The 18,760-nt window shown below is 53.0% G+C and overlaps 1 protein-coding gene across 2 annotated transcripts in view; it reads left to right on the forward strand.

Annotated features, from left to right (window-relative positions):
• PARVB (parvin beta) overlaps nucleotides 1-18,760 on the forward strand; it is a gene marked incomplete at both ends in the record, with an annotated part of 114,008 nt that overhangs the window by 70,030 nt on the left and 25,218 nt on the right. For both annotated transcript variants that reach the window (XM_079714707.1, XM_079714708.1), the window contains 3 exons: nucleotides 7,180-7,282; nucleotides 14,844-14,984; nucleotides 16,711-16,826. In XM_079714707.1, the coding sequence (XP_079570833.1) occupies nucleotides 7,180-7,282; nucleotides 14,844-14,984; nucleotides 16,711-16,826 (360 nt within the window). The remainder of the gene's footprint in view (nucleotides 1-7,179; nucleotides 7,283-14,843; nucleotides 14,985-16,710; nucleotides 16,827-18,760) is intronic.

The raw sequence follows: 18,760 nt of genomic DNA on the forward strand, positions 1-18,760 counted from the left end.
AGCCCCCGCGCGCGGCAAGAAAGACCCAACGCAGCCAAAAAAAAAAAAAAAAACTCCATTCCTGTTTATGGCTGAATAATATTCCATTGTATGGATAGACCACAATGTGTTGATCTGTTCTTTCTCGACAGCATTTGGGTTGTTTCCACACTTTGGTTATTTTGAATAGTGCTGCTGTGAACATCCGTGTACAAGGTTTTGTATGAGCTTGTGTTTGCAGTTCTTTTTGGTATATACCTGGGAGTGAAATTGCTGGGTCATATGGTGATTCTGTGCTTAACCTTTTGAGTAACTGCCAAACTGTTTCCGTAGTGGCTGCACCATTTTACATCCCCCAAAGAAGTGTATGAAAATTCTTCCAATTTCTCTACATCCTTGGCAGCACTTATTGTTCATCTTTTTGATTATAGCTACCCTGGTGGGTATGAAATGGTATCTCATAGTGGTTTTGATTTATACTTCCCTGATGGCTAATGATGTTGAGCATCTTTTCATGTATTGGCTATTTGTAAATCTGTTTGGGAGAAATGTCTATTCAGATCCTTTGCCCATTTTTTTTTTTTCAAAGTTTGTTTGACCTGAAGGTCATACAATCTGGGGGAGGAAGGAAGTTTTTTTTGGCTGCGTTGGGTCTTTCATTGCTGCGCGTGGGCTTTCTCTAGTTGTAGTGAGCGGGGGCTACTCTTCATTGCGGTGTGCGGGCTTCTCATTGCGGTGGCTTCTCTTGTGGAGCAAGGGCCTCAGGGCGTGCGTGCTTCAGTAGTTGTGCTTTGCCCATTTTTAAATTGGGTTATGTCTTTTTATTACTGAGTTTTAAGTGTTCCTTATATATTCTAGATACAAATCCTTTATCAGTTGTATGATTTGCAAAATCTCGCATTCTGTGGGTTATCTTTGTATTTTCTGGATAGTATCTTTTGAAGTACAAATATTTTAAATTTTGTTTGTCAAGTTTATCTGTTTTCTCTTTTGTTCCTTGTGCTTTTGGTGTCACAGCTAAGAAATCAGTACCTCATCCAAGGTCATGAAGATTTACCTCCACGTTTTCGAAGAGTTTTATAGTTTTAGTTCTTACACTGAGGTCTGATCCATTTTGAGTTGATTTCTGTATATGGTGTGAAGTAAGGGTTCAGTTTTATTCTTTTGCATGTGGATATCCAGTTGTCCCAGCACCATTTGTTAAAAAGACTTTTTTTCCCCATCGAATTGTCTTAGCCCCCTTATGGATGTCACTCGGCTGTAATGGGAAGTTTATTTCTGACCTCTCACTTCTGTTTCATTGACCTCTGTGTCCTTCTGCCAGTATCACATGTTTTGATACTCTCGCTTTGTAGGAAAGTTTGAAATCAGGAAGTGTCAGTTCTCCAACTTTGTTCTTCTTTTTCAAAATTGTTTTGGCTTTTGGGGGTCTCTTGACTTTCCATTTGCATTGTAGGATTTGCTTGTCAGTTTCGGCAAAGAAGCCATCTGGATAGTGATTAATTTTGATAAGTGGCATCTATTATTATTTTTTCTAATTACCAAAGTAATATATACTGCTGAAAACCTGGAAGACAGAAAAATCAAACAGAAGGCAGTGATAATTTTTTAATTCGTGTCCCTCCAGGCTTTTTCTTTTGTGCATTCAGCTTTTCCTACACAAAATTTGAAATCATTTCCGAGTTGGTAAATGTCTAGGAGCACATTTGGATTGGTACCTTGGGAGAAATTTCTGGAAGTGGAATTGCTGGGTCACATAGCACACACAGGCCCAGTGTGGAGGCTGTTTGGGCAGCAGCTCCATCCTCCGATGGGCACCGGCCCCTCCCGGCCTCCCTGCTGGGTCCACATTGGGATAGTGGTTCACTCCTCCGTGGCCCGGATCTCGCCACTCCGCCACCAGGCCCGCCTGCCCCATCCCCCGGGCACCCACTTTCTGCTCAGCTGTTTCCTATCCCGCCCTTGAAGGCCGCTTCCTCTGCTCCCGGGGCCGCGTGACCCCTCGTGTCAGAATCCTTTGTGATGGCTCGTGCTCACCGTTCATCTCTCTCTGCTGCGTCTCCCGGCTGGACCTGGACTCCTGGAGGGCGGGGGATGCGCCTCCTTTGTCCCCATGTCCTGGCACCAAGAAGGCGCTCAGTGACAGCCGTTGAGCTGCGTGTAATACTGCCACTTAGCTCCAGTAGTTGCTGTGAAATCCCTGATGAAAGGCCAACGTAGCAGATTCCTAGAGCTTTGTGGAATTAAGGGCCCGAGGATCAGGGCGCTCCTGCCAGGAGCCTGGTTGCTGGTGGCTGGAGAGGTAAAGCTACGCGGCAGGTCTGTCTGTGATCCTGAATCTGCTGTTTTTGGCTGTGTAACCAGGGCCCAGAAGGGTGGATGTTGGGGTCTGGAGAGCTAGGTGGGTCTCTGCTCTGTGATGTCGGGGCCTGGACGGGCAGGCGTCCTCCCAGCTGCTTCCAGACCCCCCTCCGTCCCCGTACTGCCGACTGTGCCCCGCCACCCCTCCTGGTTCTCCCCTTCGTTCACTGATACCTACAGCCCCTGGCCTGGCGTCTTCCTCTCTGCCCCGCCCCCCCCATTCCTGCCGCTCTATCCACCGGGATGGCCGTTCACCAGCTCCTTCCTCAAGCTCCCCCTCTGCATCTGCCCGTACCCAGGGTCAGGGTCGAGCCTTGCTTCTCCCCAACCCCCTCCCCGTGCCCCTCCGGGGCCCCCATGTCCAGTCCCCACTGCCCCTAGTGCCCACGGTCACTCATCTCATCCACTGCCCCCTCCCCTCCTGGCCCAGGTGAGAGTCCAGGGCTGGCCCTGCCCCCCCCGCCCCTCTTGGCCCTGGAAGCCCCACCCCCTGACCTCCCAGGTGGTTCCAGGTGGCTACAGGGCTCACCCTGCACCTCCTTCCTGTCTCTGCTCAGACGCCACTTCCTCCAAGAGGCCCCCGACCCCCTGATCCCCATGACCCCTCTGCCCTCTCCATCCCCAAACTCTGCCTAATTCTTCTCAACAGACTTATTTTTAAGAACCATTTTCAATTTACAGAAAAATAGCAAAGATAGTACAAGAGTTCCCATATTTCCACACCCAATTTTCCCCATTATTAACGTCTTAGATCAACATGGTACATTTTAAAATTAATTAATTAATTTTTGGCTGTGTTGGGTCTTCGTTGCTGCGCGCGGGCTTTCTCTAGTTGTGTCGAGCGGGGGCTACTCTTTGTTGCGGTGCGCGGGCTTCTCACTGTGGTGGCTTCTCTTGTGGAGCACAGGCTCTAGGCGCGCAGGTTTCACTAGTTGTGGCACGTGGGCTCTAGGGTGCAGGCTGAGTAGCTGTGGCGCACGGGCTTAGTTGCTCTGCGTAATGTGGGATCTTCCCGGACCAGGGCTCGAACCTGTGTCCCCTGCATTGGCAGGTGGATTCCTAACCACTGTGCCACCAGGGAAGCCCTAACATGGTACATTTGTTATATTAATGAACCAATATTAATACATTATTATTAACTAACACCCGCCATTTATTCACATTTCCTTAGCTTTTACTAGATGTAGTTTCTCCGTCTCAGGACCCCACCTGGGATCCCACATGATATCCTGTCTCCTTAGCTCCTCTGGGCTGTGATGGTTTCTCAGACTGTCCTTGTTTTTGATGACCTTGACGGTTTTGTGGAGGACTGGGCAGGGGTTTTGTCGGGTGTCCCTCTATTAGGGTTTGTCTGATGTTTTTCTCAAGACTAGACTGTGGTTATGGGTTTGGGGAGGGAGGCCACAGAAGTGAAGTGCATTCATCCCATCAATCAGGGCACACATGACAACATGATTGATCACTGTGATGTTGACCTTGATTACCCGGCTGAGGTGTGGTTGTCAGGTTTCTCCACTTTATTCTGACTTATTTTTCTCCATAACATCAATCACAGCCTGGAAGTGTGTGTATTTGTTTGTCTTTTAATGTCTGATTGGAAGGTAAGGTCTTCAAGGACAGAGACCTCTCTCGTCTTTTTTATCCCCAAAGCCTGGCACATAGTAGGCGCTCAGTAAGTTAATTGATGAACTCAGTGCCTGCTTATGGAGCTCCAGTGCCAGGCAGTGAGCACTGGAGACAGAGCCACAAACAAGAGGTCGTAGTTCCTGCCCTCACAGAGCTTAAAGTCCAGCAGGGAGATCGTTACAAACGAAGATGTGTTCCCATTGCAAACGTGAACGGGGTCAGGGAAAAGGCCCTTGGGTGCGGTGAGAGCCATAATGAAGGGATGTGGCCTGGGTTGGGTGGGGGGAGGTCAGAGGATGATACGGAGCTTGAGACCTGAAGGATGAGTGAGGGCTGGCCCGGCAGTGATGGAGGGGAGTGTGTTCAGGGTGGAAGGACTAGCACATGCAAAGGCCCTGGGGCAGAGAGGAGCTCAGGGATTTGAAAAACACCAGTGAAGAGGCAGGGTGCTTGGTGGAGCTGTGGCAGTGGCCTGGGAAGGAGGTTTGGACAAGGGTGGTGGGAAAGGAGATGGCGGGAAGTGGATGCAATTAAGAAGTGGGCTGAATGGATGAAGGGGTGAAATCCAGGCTCCTGAAGCTGGAAGATGGTGTCCTGTTTCCTTCTCAGAGAAGGGTCAGGTTTGAGGGGGGTCAGGGGCAAGTTCAGTAAGAGATGCTCATGGAACACCCGAGCAGAAGGATGGTGCAGAGGGGGGGCTGGACGTTGAGGGGTTTCTGGGACGGGGGCGGGCATTGGATATCGTGGGAGGGCCTGAGCTGGCCTTGGAGGAGGGTGGAGAGAAGGAAGAGGAGCCATCCAGGGTGATGCCCTTTAAAGATCCAGAGGAGAAGGCGGTGTCAAGGAGGACCCCCGACGCAAGGAAAGTGGGAGGGTGGTGAGAGAGGAGGGTGGGAGCTGGGTGACGGGAGAAGGGGCTGCAAGGTGGGAGAGAAGGCAGCTGGGTGGGGAGGTCCAGCTCCCAGCCTCCCAGGATTCTCGCCCCCCAGGGAGGGAGACGGAGCAGGGCTGCAGCGTGCAGCCAGCTCCATCCTGCCGGCCTTTCGGAAATGGCTTCGACAAAACCAGAATGCCACAGGGCTGAGATGGAGCAGGATGCTGTGGTCCTTCCCCCGACTCCATGTGCTCCGCCTGCCTTTTGTCTGTGGAGCAACTTTAGCCAAAGATTAAACCAGAGAAGTGAGAAAATGCAGAAACAAAGGAGAACAGTCTAACGAGACTAAATAATTGTTTAGTCATTAAGCATAGTCAAGGACCTTGATTTCCTCCCCAAGGGCTCCAGATAATATTCTGAGCCGCACGTATCCTGTGAGGTGTCTTACAGGTACTGAAACCCCCGCCAGGTGGAAGAAGTTAACTACATGATGACCAGACTGTAGCCATGACATAAGCTGCCACAATTCCAAGAATTGGCCTCAAGGAAATGGGAACAAACTGACCCTGGAACTAAAGAGTAATTGTAGTTCAAACAATCAAGATGACGCTGGTCAGACCACCAAGGACCAATTTGAAGATGACCATCAGAGCTGCCTGTGCTGTTTCTGCATGGAGCCCCCTCCCTCTGTCTATAAAAGCTCTTGCCCCCGGTTGTCATTGTAGGGGGAGGGAGTCGGCCTTTGGACAGGCGTCCACCCTCTTCCACCCCTAGTTGCCGGCATCCAGAATAAAGCAAACTTTCCTTTCCACCATCCTTGCCTCTTTATTGGCTTTTGAGCAGCAAGTAGCCGGACCCCAATTTCGGCTACAGGGCTGCTGTTTAATTTAATCCCTTTAATTTACTTTTACTTCTGTTCTTCATGGGATTGTGTGTCTGATTTAATGTTTTCAAGTCAGTGGGAAAATAGAAATTTCACAGAAATTTGCTTTGTGGCCAATTTTGCAGGTGGCATCCATATCAGAGAGTGACAGAGGATACTCTAGTCTGGATTTGTGTCCTTTTGTTTATCTCTGAGAGGGCCAATCAGTGCCCATTTCCAGGAGGTTATTGGGACCAATTAGTTAGTTTTATTGGTTTTGCTTGCACAGGGAAACCATGTAATAAGTATATTTTTGATCAAGTCTGTTCAGGCATCTGTTTCATTTTGCGGAGAAGTGCCTTCAGCAGCGTCAGGCAAATGGAATTTTGTTCAGTGGGAGCCCTATTTCTCCGTAGATATTTTCACGATTGAAGCTGTCTTCTTTTATGATATATTACTCAGCAAATTGAAGGAAAACTTGTTGAGAAGAGGCTGGTCTAGAGAAATGAACACATGTGGACGTCCATGTTCATAGCAACACTGTTGACAACAGCCCAAAAGCAGTGACAACCCAAATGTCCATCAGCTGGTGAATGAATCCGTGAAACGCGTCTCTCCATACAATGGATTCAGCTGTAAGAAGGAACGAGGTCCTGACACGTGCTACAACTTGGGTGAACCTTGAAAACATCATGATAAGGGAAAGAAGCCAGACACAAAAGATCATGTATGACGTGATTCCTTTCATATGAAGTATCCAGAACAGGCAAATCCGTGGAGAAAATGGTTTTGTGGTTGAGAGGAGGTGGGGGAGGGTAGAAGGGGGAGCGACTGCCGATAATACAGGGCTTCCCTGTGGGGCGATGGAAGTGTGCTTCAGTGCATTATGGTGATGGTTGCACAACTTTGTGAGTATACTAAACAATTGTGTGGAATGTAAATTCTATCTCAATAAAGGCTTGAAAAAATTAGGGTGCCGCTGGGAGCAGGCTCTCAGAGCTTGTCAGTAACGGCCCCTCCGGATCCCCTTCGGTCCACAGCTTTAGGCCCAGGGCTATCAGGGATGGTTTTAGTGCGGATATTAAGGGAGGGAGGGGGGTGGACGTTTTATGGCTCGCCTGTGCTGTCTCGGGCCATGGGGGGCAGTGTTACTGACGTTTCCTCATTTGATCCGCCCGCCTGCATGCCATGGTGGGCATCATCTTTTCTTTTGGCCGAGTTCCCACATGTACCCAAGTCCCCGCTGGGAGGAGGCCAGTCTGCCCATGGTGCCGCCCTCCACCTGTGCTCCTGTGAATCCCACGGGAGCCCCGGCAGCCTTGGTGGGAGAAGCTTGCCTATCCCCTCGGGCTCTCCTGGCCCCTGCACTGGGGGTGTCTCGGTGTCCAGCAGCTCTCCGTTCCTGCGCTTGCTCTGGTCATCGCCTGGGCCCTCCTGGCACCAGCGAGCGAGGCCGTAACGCCTGTCCACCCCGCAGGTTCTCATCGACTGGGTCAACGACGTGCTGGTGGGGGAGAGGATCATCGTAAAGCAGCTGGAGGAGGACCTGTACGATGGGCAGGTGCTGCAGAAGCTCCTGGGTGAGTCCACGGGAAGGGCGGCCACCACGAGGGGTGGCCCCAGGCTGGACCACAAGATTCTCTACATGGCGACATTGGTCACTCGTCTGTAAGCCGCAGCCCTGAGCCCATGGCTCCCAGGTGGTGGCCCCTGGGGCCCCGGGTCACCTGCCCTCACGTCGTCTCTCGGGTGGGGGTCCTGCCAGAGCTCCCAGCCACGGGGCTGCAGAGGGTCATGCACAGCTTCCAGAACCGTCTGTGGCCTCTGCTGTTGCATGCATGCGTACAAGGGGAGCACGGAGATGGGGCACGAACGGGATGCCGTCTCCTCTCTGGGGCAGCCCTTCCTGCTGGCCTGCGTCTGTCCAGCTGTGAGCACCTCCAGCCTGTGCAGGCCCATCCAGGGCCAGGGTGCTGGAGGGGGTGGCCCCCAGCCGTGCCCTTCAGGGACATGATTTAGATGGGGGGTGGCGGGGGAGTGGCGAGGAGGGAGACTGACTGCGGATGCTCTTTTTATGTCTGTCCCTTGGGGACAGAGTTCCTCAGCAAAGTAACATCTGTAGAGCCCTTAGCATGGGGCCGGGCACAGGGCCTGGAGTCAATAAGGGGTTATGAACAACAACACAACAAAGACAAAGACATGAGGAGTACAAGCAGGGCTGGTGGGTCCCCCGAGTTCCTCTGAGCACCGGGCACACGGTAACCATGCGTTGACCAAGTGAGTGAAGAAAGCCCTGCAGTTTCCTACCTACAAGGGCGTGGGCTCCTTTTTTTTTTTTTTTTTTTTTTTTGCGGTATGCGGGCCTCGCACTGCTGTGGCCTTTCCTGTTGTGGAGCACAGGCTCTGGACGCGCAGGCTCAGCGGCCAAGGCTCACGGGCCCAGCCGCTCCGCGGCATGTGGGATCTTCCCGGACCGGGGCACAAACCCGCGTCCCCTGAATCGGCAGGCAGACTCCCAACCACTGCACCACCAGGGAAGCCCAACGTGGGCTCCTTTTATAGGAAGTGAAAAGGCCCTGGATAGACAAGTATTCGTCTGGATCTGTTGGACGTCATCACCATCCAGTCTCCAGGAGGGACCGTTTGCTGAACAGTCCCCAGGAAGCTCTGATGTATTTTCAGGGTCCCCAGATCCCTGTGAGTGTGGCCTGGTGGACTCAGTGTCCCCTTGTCCGTTAGGATAACTCACCTCCTAACGGTCCCCGGGAGGCCCTGTCCCCGCATCGGTGGGTGCAGACCTGCTCCCTGCGCTCTTTCTACTCACACTCTCACCCCTTAATGACCGCACGGACCAGCGCTGTCCTGTGCAGGGGTCTTCCCAGCAGACCGCCTGGAGGGCCACTCCTTCCAGGCAGGGCCAGCACTGGGTTGGGATCATGTTTTGTTTCACAGGGGTGTGCTAGGGAACCCGAGTCAGGCGCCTGGAGTTTGGGGGGTGCTGTTGTGGGGGAGAGATACTGAGGGGAAGCAGACAGGAGGGGCTGGGGCCGGAGAGGAGCATCCCGGGGGGGGCTGACCCGCAGGACGCACCCCTGCAGCTGCCCAGATAGTGGCCTTTGCTCAGCCTCTGTGTCATTCCTCAGTCCCGGGTCCCTGCGGGCGGTTTGCACACTCAGCACAACGGCTCTTAACAGACGGTCCAATCTTGGAGGGAAGCCTGTAGGGTCTTGTCACGTAGACCTGGCTCTGAGGACATGGTGATGGATGGCCCACACGCTGTTTTGTCCTTGTTCAGTCAGTCCTCAAAAAGCACGTTAGGAAAGAGAAGATTTTGCGTTTATTTTGGTTATCCCTTCGTTGGTTGAATGAATATCCTTTGGCCTATTGTGTGGCAGGTGTGGAGATGCAGTGGTGACAAGAAGAAGGAAGTCCCCATGCCCCACTGCCAACACCCGTTCTGGCAGAGGGGAGAAAGAGAACTATTGTGTGGTGGTTCAACCTAAAACACAAATAGATGCTTTAAGAGAGTGACAAGCACTAGGGAGAGAATCAGAGAGGTTCTGGGGCAGCGGGACTGGGTTGGGTGGAAGGGCCGGGTGGTCAGGGGCAGCCCCCCTGGGGAGCTGACATCCAAGCAGGCTTCTGCACAGTTGTCATGGAAAGAACCTTCCAGGCTGAGACTCTGAAGAGAGGAAGAGTCTGCACTGTTTAAAGAGCAGTGAAAGGTGGCTGCAGGTGGCAGGGGTGGACAGGTGGGGCCAGATCACGTCCAGTCCTGACAAAGGCTTTTATTCCAAGTGACAGGAAGCCGCTAGAGGATTTGAGCAGGGCCGTGACAAGGTCTGAGTTAGTGTTTTAAAAGGTTGCTTGGGCTTCTGGGTACAGAATAAATGGGGAGGAGGGTCAGGAGGGGGGCCTGGGAGGTTAGGGCGCCATCACAGCAGCCCGGGCATCAGAAGAAGTAGCTCTGTCCAGGATGGAAGTGGAGGGGATATTTGGGAGGTTAAAGCTGATAGAGGCATGAGGACTGCTGGCCAGGTTTGTGGCCTGAATAACTGGTGAGTGAGAAAGCCCTTGGGAGTAGCGTGGTGAGCGGGAATGAGGAGATGGGTGTTGCATCTGCTAATAGGGCTGATACCCATCCTGCCCGAGTCAGCTGCAGGGTAAGGGTGGAGATCAGCAGTGCAGAGATGGTTAATGCTGTGGGACCGGGTGGCCTCACCCGGAGGGGATGTTCCAAATTCAGTATTTGGCTGAATGCCGTGGGCCAAGAATTAAATAAATCTCTGTTCATCTAAGCTGAGAACCCCCATCTTAAAATGAACTTCTTTGGTACAAGAATAAATCTGAAATATTATCAAGATCGTTTAGTAACTGTCACAATTTTATTATTAAAATTGTTGGTTGGGGCTTCCCTGGTCACGCAGTGGTTGAGAGTCCGCCTGCCAATGCAGGGGACACGGGTTCGATCCCTGGTCTGGGAGGATCCCACATGCCACGGAGCAACTAGGCCCGTGAGCCACAACTACTGAGCCTGTGCGTCTGGAGCCTGTGCTCCGCAACAAGAGAGGCCGCGACAGTTAGAGGCCCGCGCGCACCGCGATGAAGAGCGGCCCCCGCTCGCCGCAACTAGAGAAAGCCCTCGCACAGAAACGAAGACCCAACACACCCAAAAATAAATTTTAAAAAAATGTTGGTTGGAGCTTTGTTGTTTCATGGTGTATCATTGGTCCAGCCATTCTCAGCACTGTCAGGTGCTAGATAGCTCTGGAGGTCACTGAACCAGACATTTGTGATGACAGACACTTACTTTCAGCAGAGAAGGATGGAGGAGGCATAGCTCTTAGGCTGGCACTGTCCACAAGGATTCTACTGATGGTGAAGCTGCCCTGGGTTATCAGATTTCCTCCCTCTCTATGTAAACACCTAGCTTCCCTCTGACTCTTGGACTTGAAGACTTGGCTGTTGGTGACAGTGCTTGTTTATTGAAACAGTGCTTTAAACTGCTGCTTTGCTCACGGCCCAAAGGAGATACTTTCTCATATTTTCAGAAGCAAACATAAGAGTGTTGTGCTCACTTACACTTTTATTTCTGATTCTTCTTGCAGGCAGCTGTGGCTTCACTCACCCAGTCACCTGAAAAACTTGTATCCCTAAGCCTTAGATCTAGTGATGTGGTTGAAGTCTGTCTCTCAGGATCGCAGGATCAGCTCTGGATGTGCATCTGCATCTCAGCCTTAGACGCCTATAAATGATGCCAGTGCCCTCTCTGGGGTAGCGTGTCAGGGGTATCTTAGAGCAAGTACCCTGTAAGAAAGCCTTGCCTGCTCAAGGCACATCCTTTTGGTTCCCTCTTCAGTTGGCCCCAGCAGATGCGGTACTTGCTCTGCAGTGGCTGTGGTTGTCACTGAGTCCTGCTACGTCCGCTTTGTTGTCTGTGAGGTCTAACAAGAGGCTGACTTTGGCTCAGGCAGCCTTTTTAGCATGAAGTAGTTGCAGTTCCATCCTGTTGAATACCTTGCATAAATACTCCTAGATAGGCCATTCTGAAGTCTCTTGTGTGTCAAGTGCTTTGACATACCACTTTGTTTGAAGAAGAGAACAATGGAAGAGAATATCCAGATATTAACAGAACATCACAAGGTCTTGCCTGGTCCTATTAATGATGTGCTGTTACACTGATGAGATGCATTAGTAACCTACGTGATCATGTGATCCTGGGGCCCAGGGCTGCCAGGAATGATACTGATGGAGGCATTGAACTCTTTACTTTTCAGAGGCAGAAGCTAAAACGAAATAGGAGATTTTGGCTGAATGCCAGGCCAAAGCTGACTTCTGTGCATCTGTAGAGAGAAGAGGTCTGGGGACTGGGCCCGGGGGGGGATGGTCAGTGGTCAGAGGAAGGGCCAGCATAGGCGTCTGGAGGGTCCAGCCAGGAGAGAGGAGGAGCCAGGGGAGCACTGCATTCAGGAGGGATAGAGGAGGAGGAGAAGGCAGGAGTGAGGGCGATGAGGACAGAGCACAGACCTCTGGGTTTGGCCAGCTGTGCGTCACTGCACTAGGAGGCCCCCAGATGTGCCCCTCTCCTTAAGAGCGGATTCCGGGGGCAGCTGCCAGACCCTCTGCCAGGGCAAGTTTCAGGGGGTGTAACTCTCCTGCATTTGCAGTGTGGTCCAGGTGAGCCACCTGTGGGCAGTGACAACGCCCACGCTGGAGCATTGAGGCAGCTCCCGGGCTGGCTGTTGTCCTGCTTCTGACTCATGGCACACGCTTCTCCTTGTGAAAGGCAAGGCCTTCCTTGTGTACTAAGTGTTCACAGCCCCGCATTCGGCCATCACTCACGTTTTCCAGCCGCCGCTGAGAATCCACCCCATCTTCCTCTGTCTCTTTCCATGCTAGGAAGATAGGGGTCCTGGCCACGCCCAAACCCTGAGCTGCCCCTGCAGCCCCATCAGCGGGCAGAGTGATGCTGGTGATGCGGGCGGCCAAGGACCTCGTTCTCTCCCACTTGGGGGAGTTACCTGAGACGCAGCCACAGGCGGCACCCAGGCACGGCCAGCCTCCTTGGTTTCTGTTACTGGCTGAGTTGCGTCCCCCCCAGAACTCGTAAGACCTCGGGATGTGACTCTGTTTGGAGACAGAGTCTTTAAAGTTAAAATGAAGTCAGGGTGGGCCCTCAACCCGTCAGATTGGTGCCCTTATAAGAAGAGGAGGGCTTCCCTGGTGGCGCAGTGGTTAAGACTCCGCCTGCCAATGCAGGGGACACGGGTTCGAGCCCTGGTCCAGGAGGATCCCACATGCCGAGGAGCAACTAAGCCCGTGCGCCACAACAACTGAGCCTGTACTCTAGAGCCCGTGAGCCACAACTACAAAGCCCATGTCCCACAACTACTGAAGCCCAAGCGCCTAGAGCCTGTGCTCCGCAACAAGAGAAGCCACCGCAGTGAGAAGCCTGCGCACCACAACAAAGAGTAGCCCCCGCTCGCCACAACTAGAGAAAGCCCGCATGCAGCAACAAAGACCCAACACAGCCAAAAAAAAAGAGGAGACTAGGATGCAGACACACACAGAGGGAAGACCAGGTGAGGATGTCTACAAGCCTAGGAGAGAGGCCTCAGGGGAGACCAACTCTGCTGACACCTTGATCTTGGACTTCTAACGTCCGGGACGGTGAGAAAGCAAATTTCCACCGTTTAAGCCATCCACCCTGTGGTACTTTGTTACGGCAGCTGTAGCAGGCTGATACCATTTCCTTCCCTTCTCCATCAACGACTCCTTCTCCCCCCGGCATCATGGCAACCAGGTTTGGCTGGCGGCAAGGACAGCAGAGATGTGCTGGGCTCCCCGTCTCTCCCAGCGGGCGAGGCTCTAGGACCACCTGGCTCTCTGCAACCCTCCTTCCTTCCCCAGGGCCCCTGCTCCGTCCTGTCGCTGGCTTTTGAGCACCTGGGGACCTGCTGTGTATTTTCAGGGGGTTCATATGGGCAGACAGCTGTGGATTATTCAGCTAAGACCTATTAGATATAGATGGAGGGAAATCAAAACGCATAGACAGGAATCATTTCCATCCTCTGTTGAGCTGCTTTGTTTTGCCGTGAGCACTCCCTGCCCCCCAAGCTGAGGTTCTTCAGGTGTGGCTGACTCCCCGCTAGAGCTGTGTCTCTCGTGTCTGTGCTGCCTCTGGTCCTAGGACAGTGCCTGGCGCACAGTAGGTGCTCAGTAACTGTTTTGTAAGCGAATGAATGAATGAACGATTGGAGTACCCTGAGCCCAGCCGATATGTTTGTGTAATGAGTGGATCCTGAAGGGGGGATATCGAAACTGCTTGTTCTTGTTCTCGTCGAGGGAGAGGAGGGTGGGGGAGACAGTGTTGATGGAGCAGAGGGGCCTCTGGAGAAAACGCGTTACATAGAACTTTGCTGGGGAGCGCTGGCAGCAGCTCTGTGCCGAAGGCTCACCGCGCGTCAGGCTCCGTGCCCAGCACTTTGTCATCACCCTCCCGCTTCCTGATCTCGCTGTGTCCTGCGACGTGGCTTCTGTTGTTGTGCAGAGGAGATCTATCGGGGAGCCCTGAGTCTTGGAATGAATGAATAGGCGGGATGCCTGGGGAGCCTTCCTCGCCTGCCCCTTAGCGGGTGTGGGGTGAGGCGTCCTTCCTGCTCCCCTCGGGAGGAGAGTGAAGGCGCACGGGCTGGGGCTGGGCTTCAGCTTCAGTAACTGGGTCTGGAGCAGATGTGACCGTGCTCCAGGTGGCTCCCTGCTCACTCTTGCTGAGAAAATGGTAGCAGGTCTCTGAATATCTCATAATCCTTCTTACCGTGGGGTCCAGCTGTTAGAGAAAGAAGAATGGGGAGCGTACGAGTGTAGGGAGGCTGAGGCAACCCCTGAGGCCCTTTTGATTTTCTCACCAAAGTTCTTTTCCCTCTGGGGACCCACTGGCCCAGCCTCTTCACCTCCGGTCCCTTCCCCACAGGTCACCTCCTTACCTCCCAGCTGCACCTTGAATCATCTTGTTCATTCTCTATGCAGATGCTTGTTCCTGGATGGGACGCCCACACTTTAATCCTTGAACTCCCCGCCCCCCTTTCATCCTGGAGTGATTTTCTTTCTTTCTTTTTTTAAAAAAAGTTTTATTTATTTTTGGCTGCGTTGGGTCTTCGTTGCTGTGTGCAGGCTTTCTCTAGTTGTGGTGAGCGGGGGCTACTCTTTGTTGCGGTGCGCGGGCTTCTCATAGCGGTGGCTTCTCTTGTTGCGGAGCACGGGCTCTAGGCGCGCGGGCTTCAGTAGTTGTGGCGCGTGGGTTCAGTAGTTGTGGTCCACGGGCTTAGTTGCCCCATGGCATGTGGGATCTTCCCAGACCAGGGCTCGAACCCGTGTCCCCTGCATTGGCAGGTGGATTCTTAACCACTGCGTCACCAGGGAAGCCCTCTGGAGTGATTTGCTAAGGAAGAGGAGTGACTTGAAAGCTCGGAGTTCCGTGGCTCAGCATCCTGGCAGTCCGCACTGTTGGTGATGATCTGCCCCACTTTGCAGCCCCACAGAGGATGGGGAGACCTCAATGCAGCCGGTTGACCAGGTGGCCCTGAGCCCCTCCAGCTTTTCCTGACACTCTGCCTTTTGCCCTTGTCCTTCTTGTTGCAGAAAAACTGGCAGACTGCAAGCTGAACGTGGCCGAGGTGACCCAGTCCGAAATAGGGCAGAAGCAGAAGCTGCAGACAGTGCTTCAGGCGGTGCAGGAGCTGCTGCGGCCCCATGGCCGGGCGCTCCAGTGGACCGTGGACTGTGAGTGGCCGCCAGGATGGGGGCAGGGGAGTGGGGGAGCCCGGCCTCTGAGCTTCCTGCCGTGTCATTCGTCTTCCTGTCTGGCCTTGTGGGGTTTTTTTTTTTTTTTTTTTGACATCTTTACTGGAGTATAATTGCTTTACAATGGTGTGTTAGTTTCTGCTGTACAACAAAGGGAATCAGCCATATGCATACATATATCCCCATATCCCTCTCCCTCTTGCATCTCCCTCCCACCCCCCATCCCACCCCTCTGGGCGGTCACAGAGCGCTGGGCTGATGTCCCTGTGCCATGCGGCCGCTTCCCACTAGCCATCCGTTTTACGTTTGATAGCGCGTGTATCAAATCTGGTCACACGCCTGCCCTGAGGGAGGTAGCCAGGAGAGGAGCATGTCAGTAAGGGACTTAGTCACGTCCGCGGTGCTCTGGTTTCCCCAAGCTTCAGAGTGGAGAGGCGCTGTTTCTGGATCAAGAGAGACTTCCAGCGGAAGTCTTCCAGATTTGGGTTATAAGACAGAAGAAGCTCTGTGGGGTTCTTGGAAGGACCCTCCACCCCGGATACCAGTGGTCCCAACACCCAGTGAGCTGTGCTACTGGTGACTCACCGATGCGGGTCCTCAGAAGGTGATTCAGGCCGGCCCCCGGTGTATGTCTCAGAGAGCACTGGCGTTAGGAATACGTGGCATCACAGTATTTCCAGTCAGGACATAAACCCAGAAAAGTGAGGCACTGACCAGGACAGACAGGAAAGGCCTTTGTCCTGCTGCCCTTCCCCAGCACCGTCCCCACGGCAGCGCAGCCAGGAGCGGCTGAGATGCTCTCCCTGCCGCCAAGGGCCCCTGTTCTTGGGTGAGACCGAGGCTGCAGTCAGGTTCACCCCTGGCTTCTTGACATCGAGACCTAGGACAGACCCAGGCCCACCTCCTGGGTTGCAGGGCTGGGGGAGGGGAATCAGTAAAGCCCTGGACAGCATGATGATAATCGTCCACATCCTGGAGAAGAGCCAGTGGCCGGGGATGGCAGTCAGGGCCCTAGGTGGGGCAGGAGGCACGTCTAACACCCCCAAGCACCGTTTGCCCTGCAGAACCTTCCCTGTGTAGACGGTTGATTGCATAGAGGGAGAACTTTTAAGCACCCGAGATAATAATGCACATTGTTGTGGTGGGTAAGTGCCCAGGTGACCTGTTTTTCCCTGATCTTTTCCCTTCTCTTGTGCTGACTGTATGTTCCTGCTCATTCCCTCTCCTCACCACCCAATTCATTCCTTTTACAGACAACAGGCTTTTGAAAGTGCTTGCATAAGTCACCTGAGGTCAACAGGAAAGAAAAAATTAGAAGCCAGCACTAAATTCACACAGGCTGCTCATCAGCTTTTCTCCATTTTTCCATGGCCTGTGGCTCTGCCCGTGGTTTTCCTCTGAGGTCTCATTTTCACTCAGCATCTTTATTGCCTCCCCCCTCCGGCCCCCTTTTTTTCTTTTTAAATTCAAGTATAGTTGATCTACAATGTTGTGTTAGTTTCAGGTGTACAGCAAAGTGATTCAGTTATACATATATATACATTTTTTTTTTCAGGTTCTTTCTCCTTATAGGTTATTACAAAATACTGAGTATAGTTCCCCATGCTATACAGTAGGGCCTTGTTGGTTTCACCGCCTTTTGGACGTGGGCTCGGGGTTCCTGTCTCATGATCTAAAGCAGCCCCCTTCCTCCCTCCCCGACTAGCGATTCACGGGAAGAACCTGGTGGCCATCCTCCACCTCCTCGTGGCCCTGGCCATGCACTTCCGGGCCCCGATCCGCCTTCCCGAACACGTCTCTGTGCAAGTGGTGGTCATACGGGTAAGTATCGCCAGCCCAGCGGTCGGCTTGCCCGCGGCTCTGCCCCAGAGGCTCTGGTACTCGTTCCTCCTCTAGTTTGCCTGCTTTCTTCTTTTTCCCCTTAAAAGACTACCTTCTCTTTTCTCCTCTTGACGAAATGTATGCCTTACTCTGGCTTCAGAGTAAACGACGGAGCAGGAACAATGGCCTTGATTTGAAGAGAGGCAGGTTCAAAGGCATGAGTGCGTGGAGGTTTACTTTTCCACGTTTTGGAAAACAGCATTCATTTCCCTGCAAAGCCAAGTAGCCAGAATTCAGGCCTGTGGAATGAGCTTATTACTCACTGGAGAGGGCTGAGACCAGCGGAATGAAACAGACACCCCAATACCCCAATCAAAGCCTCTCTCTGTTCCCTTCCAATGACATCCATCATCTCCCATCATGTTTTTGAGGGTCGATTCGCTTGCTCCACTTGGAAAAATGTAACTGGGAGCCAGGGTCCTTCTGACGGAGGTGGAGACACCTTTCTTGTCGGTTTCCGCTGTGTTCGGGGCACAGATCCTGCCTTGGCTTCGTGTGTGCAGTCTTGTCCAGTAAACGTGTATTAAGCACCTGCTGCGTCCCTGTGCCCCTCGCCCTGGTTACTTACCGGGGACACTGGTTGAGGAAAGTGTGCTTGGGTCCTGACGGATCAGCTGCTTCTGCCAGAGCGTTGAGGTTATGCTCGGAACATGGTTGTCTCTCGTGTTTCTGTTCCTGCAGATGTCCAGCTCCACACTCTCCTCTGGGTTTTAAACTTATCAGTCCCGTGGTCTCTGCGGTCTGCAAGGCTCTGGCTGATCCTGTGTTTTCTGAAGCCGTCTGACCCCTCCGTTTACCCCGGGAGCTTGGCTCCGACCTGATGGGCAGGAATGTTCCTTTCTGGCATCAGGCGAGGGTTACCTGCCATTTGGCCCCGTTTGCCTCCTAAAGGGGAATGTTTGTGGTCGGTGGTGGTGTCAGGGACAGGGGACCATTCCTGCCACCCTCGTCTTGGACTCAGGATGGTTGGCCGGGAAAGGCTTCCCAAGGACACATGAGCACATGGTTCCCAAACCCACGTACGTCAGACTCTGGGCCCTAGGAACACTCTGCAGCTCAGTAATTGGGGTATTTCCTTTCAGGCCTGCACTTTGGTCCAAGAAAATCTTTGGGGTTTTGCAGAATGTTCTACTTGTCCGGGCAAACAGTCACTGGCGCTTCCTTCCTTGACCAAGGTCACAGGAGGACTCTTTGGGCCACTCCCAGAGTGGGGTGAAGCGGGGAGGGGAGGCCCCTGGGGACTGGCTGGTCTCAGGTCTTAGAGCTGCCCCTGGCCTGTCCCTCCACTCCTGGTTATCCAGCTGAGATGGGGAGATGTAAGAAGTGTGTCAGTCCGTGGAGGGACGGAGTGAGGGAAGGGTTGCGTTTGCTATCTGGCAGTGTGGCCTTGGGAAATCACTTGATTTTCCTGAGCTGCAATGCTTTCCTCAAAACATTGAGATTCTACTACAGACTTTTAAAATATTCAGCCTTGGGACTTCCCTGGTGGCGCAGTGGTTAAGAATCCACCTGCCAATTCAGGGAACATGGGTTTGATCCCTGGTCTGGGAAGATCCCACATGCCCCGGAGCAACTAAGCCCTCGTGCCGCAATGAGAAGCCCACGCGCCGCAACCAGAGAAAGCCTGCACGCAGCAACGAAGACCCAACGCAGCGAAAAATAAATAAATAAATAAATAAATTTAAAATATTCAGCCTCGTCTGTCCCGTACCCAGCCGTGGGCCTGGTATCTAGTGGGTGCCTGATGCACATTTGATGTGTGAATAAGTGGATAAAATGTCTCTGGGCCTCCCCTGCCACTGTCCCCCGTGGGCACTCCTGAGAATCAGCCAGGGTGAGGCCGTGGGAAAGCTGACGGCCCCCGACGCCTGGCT

This window comes from Hyperoodon ampullatus, assembly GCF_949752795.1.
Source record: "Hyperoodon ampullatus genome assembly, chromosome: 11".
NCBI lineage: Eukaryota > Metazoa > Chordata > Mammalia > Artiodactyla > Ziphiidae > Hyperoodon > Hyperoodon ampullatus.